Source organism: Manacus candei, unplaced genomic scaffold, assembly GCF_025592945.1.
Source record: "Manacus candei isolate 608988 ecotype Guabito, Panama unplaced genomic scaffold, ASM2559294v1 h1tg000027l, whole genome shotgun sequence".
In the NCBI taxonomy this organism is placed as follows: Eukaryota; Metazoa; Chordata; class Aves; order Passeriformes; family Pipridae; genus Manacus; species Manacus candei.
This window is the reverse complement of record NW_026138075.1, coordinates 9,973,703-9,988,362: the sequence shown is the minus strand read 5'-3', so window position 1 is coordinate 9,988,362 and position 14,660 is coordinate 9,973,703. Positions and strand designations below refer to the sequence as shown.

Below are 14,660 nucleotides of genomic sequence, written 5' to 3'. Positions count from 1 at the left end.
TCTTTTTCCCTGCAGGCAAAATAAAATGCAGAGGGCTCAGGGAGAAACCTTCACTCCAGATTAAAGCCATATGCTTCACACTGCTCTCCTGTAAGAGGCACGGATGCAGAAGGAGCAGCTGGGCAACAGGTCTCCATAACAACTGTAACATACAATTTCATGAATCAGTTGACCCAAAATCCTTGCAAAGGAAGTGTAGAAGTGGTGCAGTTGCTATGTGGTGTAGCTGCTCTATCAACCTCATCATCACCCCCACAAGAAACAAGGAAAAAAGAAAAGTGATCGAAATTTGTCATAAGACAGTAATTGCCCATCAGCTGCTCAATTTCTTTTTTTGAGCTCTTTGCAATTACTAAGTGCCATATGGATATAAAGTTTAAGAGAAAGGACATGATAACAAAATAAAATCTTACAAATTAATATCGTGATAAAATAGTTCAGGGTTTATTTCAATGACCTCTCCTTCAGTGTATGAATTATTTAATCAAACTGCTTTCAATGGAACTCAGATATCAAACCACCTCTACGAAAACCAGGTGTTAATATCCTTTGACTTTTTAGAAAAACATTGGACTACATTAAAAATACATTTCAGGTCTAGTTTTGCATGTCAGATATGTGATGTGTCAATGGTTATATATTATATTCTTCCTCTCAGGCACGCATCTCCTGCAGAGACAGCAGACTATAGAAGCTGACCCTTACTGAGACCATCTTGTCTCTCAGACAAAGGCCTTTTTTAACTTCTTACTCACTGGTTGCTTCCCGTGATGGATGAAAACTTTAGCTCAGCTTGTGATAATTTCACAGGCCCTGAGCACCCTGACCCTGGAAGCCCCAAGGTTAGAAGTCTAGTCTTGTTCTGAAACATCAACGTTCTTCATATTAAAGTAGAACAAAAGTGAAGAAATATCCACCAGTGTGACCAGAGAAACAGGGAAAATGGGAATGACACCTTCGTCATCTGTTACCCATGTCACCTCAACCCACTGACTGAAATGTAATGGAAAAGCTCTCCAAGACTCCGTCAAGTCAGCACTTTGTTTAGGAAACAGTGAGAAAGGTCTCTAGTTGATTTTTATTCCTATCCTCTGCTAAACATATGTATCTCTGGGCATTTGGTGATTCAAACAACGTGGTTTTACAACACCTAGAGATATTCTGCCAATGCTTCACTTTGGACCCGCAAGTTACATGAGAATAATCTGGGCTGAAACACAAGGCAGCTGAAAATAACAACTCAGGAAAGTCAAGACAGTAGAGCTGTTCCATAAGTTCACTGCATCAGAGGAGCAAAAGGCAAATGCAACACAACCCCTTTTTTGCCCAAGATGTGGTTATATGGGGAATTATTCACCTTCAGGGTCTCTTAAAAATTTAGTTTTGAGACTTCGAGATTTCGTGGAAGATGATCAATTCTCAAATGATCTTTAGATCAGGAAAATGAACAGTTCTCAAATCTCAAATCTGTACATGTCATACATATTTTATAAATACTCCTCCAGAAGCACAGGGAAAATGAAAATGGCACTAATTTCTACAAACGAAAAGGGTTAATAAAAATCCTAAGTTCTTAAAGTAATAAAAGTGGTCATGTACTAGACAGTTCTTGCAACAAGAATTAAAGATTCAAACCAAAACACTCATGCATGCTCTTACTTAACTAAGGCATTCATCTTATGTTCAGGCAGGAACCACTTCAATCAACTTTCAGTTATATTAAACTAACGTGTTGTAGGCAAAAAATGCACATATATATCTGCTGATTCCCATGTCTACAAAACCAATTGTAATGTGCTGCAATTTACCTTTCCACATAAACAGAACCCTTGTTTTTTAATTTTTTAGTTTTCTTCAATAAAACACATCCTGATTAAACCAGCGTCTCAAATTAAGTGAACAGGCACTGAAAGAATGGTATACAAGATCAACAGGTAGCTTTGTACCCCAGATAGGGTCAAAAAATCTGCTTTTAGAGAAAATGGTGGAAGACCAACAAACTGGATATTCAGCAAGTCCAGTACCAAGCACAGAGCACCTTTACACTGAGCAGAGTTTACCCTGCCTTACATTACTTCAGGGTTTATACACAGCCTAATAAATGGCAAAAAATAAGTCTTCCCAGCAACTTCTGCAAACCTTCGTGGAAAAACTGCAAAACTGAGTAAAACCCCTAAATTTCCCCTCATGTTCAGTTTCATTCTATATACAGAAAGTTGCATTTGTTAATGTGATTTTGCTTAAAAACTGTGCTTATATGTCCTCAGTCTATATCTCCAGTCTTTCTGTCCCACAGCAGAAACTGGTGGCTTTTCGTATACAGTGTGGACAAGGAGGATCCAATGCATTTGTTTTCCCCCAGCCTTTCAGGTTCATGCACACTTGGGACCTTATTATCCATCTCAAAGCCAGAAAAAAATGCAGTGACCTTGCAGTTGCAAAGAAATCCTCACAGACCTGTACGTGACCACTAGTTCAGTTGTTCCTGTATGGCTACTTTCAAGAAGGTGATCACAAAGAATTTAGAAAATCTGTGACAGTCTTCAGGAAAGAAGGCAATAGAGAATTCACACTTACCAACTCTACAAAGGCAAGTCCACCATAACTGTGAGCAACAAAAAACACATTCTCTGCAGCTGACTGGGAAATAAAATGGTCCCAAACATAAATTGCATGTTCTTCAGGAGATCCATTATCCTGCAGAAAGAAATTACATTTGTGACAATTACCTTTAAAAAATGCTAATTCTGTCTAAAAGCAAAGTGTTCTTATATGTTAAAATGTTTTGTTAAAACAAACCTCAAATGAATATACTCTAGTGTCAAAAAAAGAACAGATTCTTTTGTCCAAATAAAGAAAATTTAGGATTGCAATTTAAAGGCAGTAAAACTGTTGGGGTTTGTGACTTACTTTAATATAGACAACAAAAATTATGCATCTGCAAAATTTTGTCTAAATACCATGACGACAATTCTGCTAAACAGAGGCATTCAAAGAAATTATGAGCCACTGCTTGGATTTTCATTCTTTTGACAAGTCTTTGTCAAACGTTTGTTCGCTGATGGCTTGTGTAAAGTACTTATGCCTTAGTCTGATAAAACAAATAAAACCAGGTAGGAGCAATATAAAAACAGAATCAGAGAATCACTTAGGTTGGAAAACACCTATAATTTCAGGTTTTGCATTTTTTTTTCATATTATGGGCCACTGGAAATCTGCCAAAGATTAAAATTATGGTATTTGCAACTACTCTTTTAAACGCTACTTCTTGTGACTGTGGATTATGAGACAAAGCACAAATAAAACACCTCTTGTGTGGTTGCAGCCATTACTTTGGAATCTTTGGTAGTTAGGGGAACCCTTTTTCTTTCTATTGAACAAGATTTTGTCAAAGTCAGCCAATGTAAGAATCACTGAAGGCACTAGAGTGATGTACACTGATCTTAATGCACTCCCATCAAAAATTGGGGCTGTACACTCACACCTTAGAGCCTCTCAGAAAGCACTGTACTCCACTATATTTTCCTTATTTCTCAGTTTGTCAAGGTTGTAACTACAAATCTGGTCTAGTCTCAGGTGACAAGAGTAAGATGCTCTGCTAGGTCCCCTGCTCCACCAGGATTTCACACACCCAGCATAACAATGCAGCCTCTTTCCAAACTCTTCAGTGCCAGAAAGAGCTGATCAGTCAAGGTCATGTAATTTCCTAAAATTTGCATCCCTTTTCCCTTTGCTCTGCTCCACCAACAACTTCATACCCTTAGGTGACTCTGACACAGACCACAAAAGAGTTGTCTCCTTGGGGAAAAAAAGCACAAACCAGTAAAAGCCAGTGGCAATCAGAAGCTGCTAATTACGCAGTGTGAATTATTGTAATTATTGTAACTTTACCAAGAATGTTGAAGTGATTTAGGTCGCAGTTCCATTCTGCAACTCAGTTCTGAGAATTGAAGCTCTTATAAATGTCTAAAATTGGTGGGAAGAGAGACAACTAAATAATATGGTGGACTTCCGTTTTTACTTCTATTTTCATGCCCTGTTTCTTAAGAGTGAGATGGTTACAAATCTTTCACAGATCTGGACCCAAAGCTTTTAAAACAATTAAGTGTTTTTATGGTTTTTTCTCTGTGGCAGCAGTGATTAAAAGCCAAAAACACTGAATTCCTCTTAATCCTACTGTTGATTGACTATGACAGAACACAGTTTTAACTAATTATGTATCAACTATTGTAAACCACCTCAGTATAGGAAAGGGCTTATATCAAAACAGTTTATCGCTGTTTTGAAATTTGATTGTAGAGATAAGGAAAGGAGATAAAGACTCCTTCCTTTGTGAGGGAAGTGGGAAGTTTTTCCAAAGAAATTTCATGAAGAAAATATGATTGACAGACCAGTTATTAAGATAAAGCTAAAGGATAACTTGAACAGAGTTTCCTACGGAAAAGTGATGTACTTTAATTAAGATATGGATGGAAACCACATATTAAAACACTGGGAGAATTTTAAAATTACTAGTTTATCTGAAAGATTTATTTTAGTTAAATACACAGGAGGTACTTTTTAAAAATAATAATTTTACCATAAATGCTCTTAACAGTAATTTTTGTATAGCTACCCAACCCTGCTTTAACATTCTGAGAAAAAGAGGAGATTGTTTCTGGTTCATATGGCATTTTCAGGTGTTTTGTATTTTTTATTCTACGTGCTATTGGGAAAAGCACACAATCTCAGATTCCACAAGACTAAGATAGCAGCAAGAAGCTTCTGAACTCAGCCCAAAGAAGCTTCCACCAATTAAAGCATAACCAGTGGTCTAGTAAACAAATCAATAACTGCACAGCTTCACAGTCCAGTACAAAGATTCAATAAGATTCTATAAAAGCAAAAAGAATTAGCTAGAATGAGTTAGATATAGACTGTAACTGCGGTTTCCTTTATTACTTGTAAAAAAAAAGCCATAAAATGTCAGGATAAACTGTGTTGTTGTACATGCTCTGCTAGGCCCTAAACGAGGTAAGAAAAGCACATATGTGTGAGAAGGAGTTCAGAGGAGTCCTATATGCTTAGAAGAAAAGCTCTCTCTTCAGAGCATCTGCTTATTTTTTCCTCTTGTAACAAGCCCATATTTTAAACAACTCAGACAGAGAATAACCTGGCACCACGTCTGTACAAGAAACATCTGGCTATGGGAGCAGAGCACAGTCAGTCTCCTTAGGATTTCAAATTGCGCTGGGTCTGTGAGGATTAACCTCCTCTGCCTGGCCTGTATTAAATTATGAGGCTGGATGTTGCATTTTCAGTATGAAAGGTGACAGTCTCAGCAGCTGTTGCTTTCTGTCATTTCACTGCAGCTAAATTCAATGCACTTACATAGGACATTGTTAAATTATTTGATAGAGAGGGGGTCTCCTGGTCATGCTTTACATAATTATCTATATGACTGTACAGAAATGAATGGAGATTAGCCAGCAGAAATTACACTCTGTACCTCAAAAGGCATCTGAGGCTGAATGCATTCTTGTTTGTGAAACAGACTGAGAGGGAAAGGTTCTGGAAAAGCTAAACTTAGATTTCCAGCTACTGAAAGCTGGAAGACATGGATGTCTTTTCCCTAATAACTATTGTATTTTAGTTCTTTTCACCAATAAAAACAGAGCAAATATAACTCATTTACCATTAGTGATTATTAATGCTATGGAGACTACAAGATATTGAACACCTGTCATACTTGGATGCAGCAAATCCCACTGAAGATTGCCTTGGAGATAAAGGTGATTAAAATCATTTAACCCAAGTATTGCTGAGAGACTTTAGATTGCTGATTTATTCCTTTTCCTGAATGCTAGAGAAAACACATATTCTGGATCCTGCTATAAAAGGGGCATCCATAAAAGTAATACAGAAGTAATCAGATATTAGGTTCTGATTCAGTTAAGGATGGGTGCATGGGGCTAATCAAAAAGATGCTCTTGCCACATATTCTTACTGAATGAGAAATGATCAACAAGTGTTTAGAAATAGAATGAAATTTTATTTTATGTGGAAGAGATGAGTATTGGCAAATACTAGTCTAAGAACAGATTTCCTTTTCTAGTGATAAAAGGTTTTTTTCCCCAGTATTTTTAAAAACAGTCTCTTAACTATATATAAAAAACACCTCACTTTTTAAACCAAAGTAGCGATTGCTCAAAAAAATGATCATATATGGTTAATATGGAGCTTTTAATTTTAATATCAAAAATTTAATCAAATAATTTCACAGTACAGTCTATGAAAATAATATCACAATGATTAATAAATTTGTGTTTCATATATATTTGAAGGCATTTAATATCCCAGGGCCAGAACCTCTCCCACAGATGCTTGAAGCAGCAGCTTTTGGAAGAGAAGACATTGCCAGCCACTGATGTGCTCAGCCTCAAGTCAAGGCCTGGGATGAGTTAGGGACATCCTGGGCTCCTCCAGCCTAGATCAGCTGGGCTCAGTTTTGGGGGATCTTCTCCAAGAACAGCAACTCATAACTACATTGTTTTGGGCTCTATGCAGTGCTGACAGAAATACACCTGTACAAAATTCTGCTCCATGTTTCGTTTCAAAAGAAGATTTTGCTTTCAGAAAACCAACTTGCAGATTTAAAATTCTCTCTGTAGTAGTTTTTAAGTCTCTGAAAACTGAAAATGATTGTGGGCAAATACCCAGACCATCCACTGGACAGAGAAGTGGAGGTAGAGAACTCAGATTTTGGTCTGCCATTTTTTTCCAGTATTGCTAGTGCTAGGAGTTGAAAGGTATATAGCATTTTAATGGCTGGAGCCATTAGGAATACACAGATAAGCATGTGCACATGGTGAATACTATGTTATGTTCAGTTGCATTCAAGAAACAGGTTAAATTTACTAATGTAATACCACAGTCATTAACTGTCAAATACCAAGCTCAAGTAATGCAGCAACTGAAGCCTTATCAACTATGCCAGATTCTAACACCTAGACATTGCAAGGTCTGCAGTTATGATGGACTACCTGAGTTGATAACACATGGAATTATCTAAACAACATTTGCATATTTGTGTAATTATTTCCTAAGGTTAATTAGCTCTTTGCAAAGCAGCTTGCCCTTTGAGAGTGCTTACTGTGACAGGTCCACATATTTCCTGTTTCAGTGCCAAATTTTACTTTATTCTTTTTTTTAAGGTAGCCTGTTGCTGGAAAGTTAGAGATGGGACAAGAGCTGGAGGCTTTAAACCACCATTGACTTTACTGGGGAAGAGCAGCTCAGACGCCACCTTAAACTTCTAATTCTCTAATTCATCAAAACTAAAAAAAACTCAAATAAAGAAAAATCAATTTAGTTTTCAGCTCTGGAAACAGCTCTGTCCTTCTACTTTTTTCTTTTTTCTTTTTTTTTTAAATCAAGGAGTTGGAATAACATTTTTTGGGGAAAAGTGAAAAGTGGAATGCACACAAACAGGGAAATATGCCAGACAGCTGAATAGCTTTTTAACAATTTATTTGACGGTGGTTTCTATAATTACAAATTATCACAGCAAAACAATTTCCCCTTCTAGCTCAATGAGCTACTGTAAACAAGTATGGTACACATGTTAAATACAGGACAAGAGAACTGCACACTGGCTAGAAGGCTCATGTCTTCTGTCTCTGGAGCTGTTAGATCCTTCCCCACCAGCACCACCTTGACAGTTGCATACAGCTTGTCCCATTGCCTTAGGGGGCCATGAGTCAGGCAAATTTTTGCAATTCCCCCCAAATCTTCTAAAAATAATTATCTTAAAATTAATATATAATGTAAGTATAACAACATTATTTTTCAACAGCACCCTTATGAGTACTAAATGATACTTATTAACTGCTGCATTTTCCTCATTCCTTTTGCAAATATTTGCCTTACATGAGACAAAAACTTTTTCATAAGGGTGGAACATAATGAACCCATATGATGGGTTGCTACCGCCAGAGCAGCACCAAAATCCCAGTGCAGGACAAGGTCTAAGATGCTTTTGTCATTGTTTAAATCTGCTAAATACAGATTCCAATGTTTGAAGGTCCCAGTACCCTTTGCTTTCAAAGTGGTTTTTAACAGACCATTGTACCTTTCGATTTTCCTGGAGTCTGGTGCATGGTAGGTAATAACTCAATCTCATGCCCTCTGTCCCAGATGTTTATGAGGCTGTTTTTGAAATGAGTCCAACACAGTTCTTTCTGAGATGTCATGTCACCACAAGACTTGCTTTCCAAAGCCCAAGAAGGTGTTCTGGGCAGTGGTGTGATGCACAGGGTACATCTCCAGCCATCCAGTGGTTGTTTCCACCATTGCCAGCACGTAGCACTTGCCTTGGAGGGTTTGCGGGAGTGTGATGTAATCAGTCTGCCAGGCCTCCCCATGTTTATATTTCAATCACTGTCCACCTTTCACAGAGGCTTTACCTGCTTGGCCTGCTTGACTGCAGTGCATATTTCACAGTTATGAATAACTTTAGAGATAGTGTCCTCCTCTTGATCATGAGCCCAGCTGTCTCTTGCATCTCTTCCCTGATGATGTGAAGGCATCATGGGCCCACTGAGCCAGAAGTAATTCACCCTTATGTTGCCAGTCCAGATCCACCTGAGACACTTTAATTTTGAGACAATTAAATTTTTAATCTTGGCAGCCAATCCACCTGTCCATTGTTGTGATGTTCTTCAGTAGCCCGACTCTTCAGTACGTGTGCATCTACATGACATACTTTTGCAGCCAACTTCTCTACCCAGGCAGCCTTGCCCAGATGGGTTTCCCACTGTGTTGCCAATTCATCTTTTTTCCATCAGTCCAGCCACCCTCCCAGTGCATTTTCTATCATCCATGAGTCAGTGTAGAGGACGAGCACTGCCCATTTCTCTTATTCAACAAGAATTCCTTTCTTTCGACCTCCAGCAGTGGCAGAGAGGTCCTACAGAATAATAACCTAGACAAGCCCACACAGCTCCAGGCTCTGCCCCTCACGGCTACTGAGAAAAAATTAACTCTGCCCTGACCACAAACCAGGACAGGTTTGAAGGCAACAAAGCTGAAACAGAAGCCAAAAAAAAGTCAGCGTGTAATTCCCCCCAACCCACCCCCACCTAAGATAGTAGCTATGGCATTACAATCAGAAAAGAGGATGAAAGTAAAGAGAGGATATAAACTGAAAACAGGAAAAGAAAGTAAAAGTGAAAAGTGGAAGCAAGGATCTTGTATTATATTTCTGCAGCATGAGTATGTAAAGATAAGACTTGAAAGTGTCTAGCTCAGGGTATTTAAAAAAGGTTCTATCTTTAACTGAGAAATTCCAGTGTATTAGGAAGCACCCCATCTACCTGAAAATCTTTTTTACCATTTTAATCGCAGAGTTGAGAGAATTATTCCACAGATATTTTGGAAACGTTCCCTACTCCAGCCTAAGATGTGTTCCCAGGAGGCAGCAGGACATTTTATTAACAGTAGGAATTGTACTTCTGACTTATTTAGTAACATAGGCAACAGTACTCTGTATGCTACATATATGGAGATATGCACACACAAAGATGGGTTGGCTCTTGCAGAACTCTTAAATAACCGGATTTTCAGGAAGGATGGTGATGGACTGCCTTCTATACAGGGGTAATTCCAGCTGTGAGAAACCAGGCAAAAGGAGGCTGCAGAAGAGAACATCAAGACCATCTCAGAGGCAAAGCAGCCATGAGCGGGGAATATAACGGTGGAGGAAAAGTGACAGTGGAGGCAAATTTATAACAAATCTTAAATTTGATAACATGCATCTCAAATTCAGTTCAGCAGGTCATACAAGGAGCAGAGGGAAGCAAGGACCACAGAAGACTGACTGAGCAGTGGGTCAAGGGAGTTGTTTTATTTCTGTGTTCTGAGTTGACTGAGAAAGAGACAACTTGAGAGAAAACAAAAGGGGAAGAGATAAAATCATAGACAGCTGATGCTTTGGCCTTGAAAGTGTGAAGAGAGGACACATTTTTTTTTCTCCCTTCTTCTACAGGCTCTGTATGGATTTTATTTGCATATTTTGCCTTACTGAAACCACAAAACCCAGCAGGATTTGATCAACTGTGCAGGTGGCAGAGTGGGTTCATGGTCACCAATATCTGATGCAGCTCTATGGAAATACAGAGCATTGAATCTGCAATGGTTTAACACTAAAATCACGTAAATGTATTATCAGTGAGTGATGTTATTTTATTCAGCATCTGTATTCATATGTATTCAGAAATTCCTTACTTTTGACCTCAGCAGGGATTAAATCATGAGCTTTTGGATGTAAAAATGCCAGACTCTTCCACCTCCCTAGGAGGAAGAAGTGGCAAAATAAAAAAATTATACTATATTTTTAAGGGCACTTTCTGAGATGGGGGCAAGATACATACTCTGGCAGTAGGTAGCAGCTGCTTTTGAGATAGAAGGAGATACCAGGTATCACAGTAGCTAAGTCTAGTCATTCAGGGAGCTGCAGATAGAAATAGCATAGCCACAGTTATTATTTGGCACATGCCTTCAGAAAGCAATATGCCAAAGTGACTTAAGGTTGCTTTTTTCATATTAGAAATCCCTGCCTTATTCTGAAATCTATTTGAGATGACTCTTTGTAATTTCTTTTGCCTATTTTATTTGTGAAGTGGGACACTGATGGAAGTGTTCCCAATATTGCTTATGAAGCCCTAGTAATGTTGTGTGTATAGAGTCAACAGCACAAAGGAAAAGTAGAAGTCTTACATATTGTAGTTAAATACACATTTTATTAAGTTAGAGGAGAGTAGTCCTGCCTCCAAAATGCTGAAATTTATCAGAAAAGCAAGCAATCTCAACAGTCCTGCTAAACAAACAAGTATTACATGAAATGTGCAATATCTGGCATATCTAAAAGCCAAATAAAAGATGTGAGGCAAAAATGCATTTCACAGAGTAAGACAATATTTAAATTACACCCACCAGTGCAAAGGGGATGAAGGTCTGGCTTGGTAGGAAATGGTGATACCAGCATTTTGCTGTGGCATGACTGCTAAGATTAGGCTTAAAATTACAAGTTTTAGCTAATGCATGACTGACAATGTCTAGCCATGTTTTTTATGTTTTGTGTTTTGGCTCTTCCCCAGGGCCCCTGTTCTCCCCAGCTCCCACCACAATTACCATCCAAGACAACTTCAGATCCTGTCCCACTTTTCACACTTCAGATGCATGCTGGGCTTTCCCTGGTGATGGTGGTCAGGAAATAAAATTCAGACCTATTCTAAATATATGTGGGAACAGAGCAAGCTTGGATCCTAACAAGCCCTGGGGCAGCAGGAGGGAGTTACTTTTCTCCTTTATATCCAGCTTTATTACACACAAGAGAAAAAACAAAGCAACTCCAAGCCAGAAAAGCATTTTCTCAGCTAAGCCCTCAACTAATACACTTCCCAACCAATAACCTAGACTTACTTCTGGATTAAAAAAACCCAAACCCACTCTCTTTTCCTGTTTCCAAAGTGCTCCAACAAGGAACAAGTTGACCCTGGAAATTAAAACTCTCTTTCCACTCTCTTGACCACAGAACCTGCTCCCAAGTCCTCACTTAAAATATTTCAACAGGCCTGAAAACTGTTCAACAATGGCTCAAAACCACAGAGCAATGCTGTCAGTGCCCACGGCTGTTCTTCAGAAATGTGCCAGTGTCTCAGCTGCATTAACATATCACAGACCTAATATTATATTTTAGTTTTGGCAAATGTGGGTCTTCACTGGATGCCTTTGGAGCACTGCCATGTCAGGACCATGCAGTTATGACAAGTGTTTTTAAAAGGCTGGTGTTACAGGTGGAATTTCTTAGCTTTGCATTGGAACAGAGAGCTGAACAGGACAACTCTGGCTGCAGATCTGTGCAAAAATATACAGAGAAAGCAGCAAACATTACCCATGTCATTCAATCCACAATGCCTCAGCCTCTCTGCATGGCAAATACTTTCTGCTGGTCTGTTCAAATGCTCTCCTTATTCCTTCAGCTTTTTATTTGGAAATTCAAGTGACTTTCTAACTTTAAGGATTTGCTGTTTATAAAGTAAACCACAGATTTCAGACTAAATTAATTAAGTCTCAAATGTTATTATATCATCATCTCTCTGCTTAAAGCATCTGCTTGTCAGCCAAGGTAAGACAACTTTATCAGGCTGTTATTCCAGTGTGGATTTTCCCATTATTACTTCTGTTGGAGTCTAGCATGTCCTGCCAAAACCACTTGACTTTCTTCTAGAGAAGGGCAGGAAAGGAGACCAAAAACAAGAAGAAAATCAGACAAAATCAGTTTCTCAGTGTATCTTAATTATTATCTTCACCGGAAACGTCAGGGTTGGTATTTTAAATGACTAGAGTTTTTCTGGTTTACTTTTAATGGACCAGTTGCTCCCTATTGAGCTGGGTGGTACATAATTAAAACCATTCCTTCAAAACAGATCTTGCCCCTGAATATCTACAGTATACGTTTTGTTTATATTATTTCCAAATTGACCAATGTGGTAGAAGACACATAAGCTAATTATTTTATTATTAAGACAAGAATGTAAAGAAACACAAATATGACATTTGTTATTTTTTCAGTTTGGAGACAAGAACATTGCTGAGTCACCAAGATGAGAAGGAGAAGAGAAGAGGGGGAAGGAGGGAAATTAATCAAAGGAAGTTTTATTTCAGAGAAAAATTACTGATTTCCCTTTTAGCTCTCTGACAGACCTTTCCATTTTCTATTTTTGTATATTTTTTCCCTTTCCCATATAACTTGCAGGTTCCAGGTGAAGGAAGCCTGAATGTGAAGCACCATGTTCTAGCAAACAATCTGGAAATCCTGCATGGGGAAACTCCTCAAACTGGAGGTGTAATAACAGTTCCTCAGAATTTTACATGCACAGTCATATCATGCCTATTGAAAAATACTTGAGCAGTTCACAAGAAAATTCCCACGCCATGGTGCTCTAAACATGGTACCTGCCAATCTCTGCAGGTGGACTTATATATTCTAATTTAAGTAACAACCACATCAGTTTGGCCAAAGAGATTCAAATTAATAAAAAATACTCAAAGACTGAGGCAGTTGCATTTCATTACAATACTACTGTTATGGATACCTACATTTTACATGCATCTTTTTTACATCTCCTAATATTTTTTTCTTTCCAAACTACTCAGTCTCAGGGATTGAGACTCTGGCCACAACATACTTCTGCCTAACATAATGAATGTCACCAAAGATGGCCTTTTGTATAAAATTACAGGAACAAAAGAATATTTCTTAAACAAACCATCAGGTTGTATCTTCACAGATGTCTTCCCTACCAGTCATGTTTCTGGCAATTAACAGATTAATTGTGAGGGCAAGTAAATAAAAATGAATACAATGCCTTTATAAAAAGAACTATCTTCTCAAGACACAAAGAGAGATATCATGCCAGTCATTTAAATGATTACATGCATTTTTCTCAACACTAAAAGCAATTTCTTTTGAAATGAATGCATCTGAAACATTCAAAAACTCCTAATGGAAGTCATGCAGAAGTGTTATTTTTCTATTTCCTGAAGTACTTAAAGTCTATTTTACTTTCCAGTTCTTTCAGTGTGTTTATATGCTGCAAGGAGAAACAGAATTTTTTTTAAACTATGCTATTGCAAGAAAAATACCATTTTTGCCAAGAAAAATGCAGATTTCCCCACCACAGGAAACAATGAATCTAACAAACTTCAACACATTTAAGTAAAACAACAACTTAGTATTTTCATTAACATCTATGGTTTCAGAACAAACTTCAGCTGTAAACCCTCTGTTACAGAGTATATACCTCTTGCATAAGGTAAACTAAATAGAATAACTTTGCTCTGTGTTTTTCTTCTTCACTCCTCTGTCTCTAATAATTACACTCAAGAGCAGTTATTTAAGTGAAAGAAAGATTTAACAGGCTCAAAGCTATTTGATTTCTCCTAATAAAGACAGCAAAGTGCTCAGTGCTTTAAGTAAACCAATACACTTTTATTTAATGTACAGATTATAAAGATTTGCTAAAGTCCCTTAATATGTAGAGTACTCTAGTTAATTGTATTTGAAGTAACCACAATTAGCTTATAAAATAATTATCTAAATGGATGAAAAACATAATCTGAAATTCAGATTTGCATTTTCTGTTGGTTCTCATTTTAATAATCTGAAAAGTTGAATGTTGAGCTATTCAAATCTGAATTCTGCTACTCTGTTTTCTCATCCAGACTCACCTCCATTATTTTTGTTTCACAATAATGTAAGTTATGAAATGATCTTTCATCCCAATGAGTTGCTAAACAACCTCAGGACTTACTTGTTGTACCTCTGGCTTGAACCTTGTGATTCCTTCATGTTGATTACTTTATTAAAACAGGCTCTTTTCCACCCAGATTAGCAAGGGCGTTGGCATTGCAGCAGTAGTGCATTACCATCATCAAAGATCATTAGATATTAGATCAACAGCAATTTTCTTCTAACACAGTGTCATCTTTTTAACAACTCAAAATATCCAGCTACATAACAGACAGCTTGGCTGTATTTTAAATTAGCAGAGATGCTAAAGCCAGCAAATGTAATTTTCAGGATATCAGAACAAAAGGTTCAAAGTAAAAAAGAATTC

General features: G+C 37.7%; 1 protein-coding gene across 3 annotated transcripts in view; it reads right to left on the bottom strand.

Annotated features, from left to right (window-relative positions):
• FAM172A (family with sequence similarity 172 member A) overlaps window positions 1-14,660 on the bottom strand; it is a 254,120-nt gene that overhangs the window by 113,770 nt on the left and 125,690 nt on the right. For all 3 annotated transcript variants that reach the window (XM_051789283.1, XM_051789285.1, XM_051789284.1), the window contains exon 7: window positions 2,578-2,697. In XM_051789283.1, coding sequence (XP_051645243.1) covers window positions 2,578-2,697 — 120 coding nt within the window. The remainder of the gene's footprint in view (window positions 1-2,577; window positions 2,698-14,660) is intronic.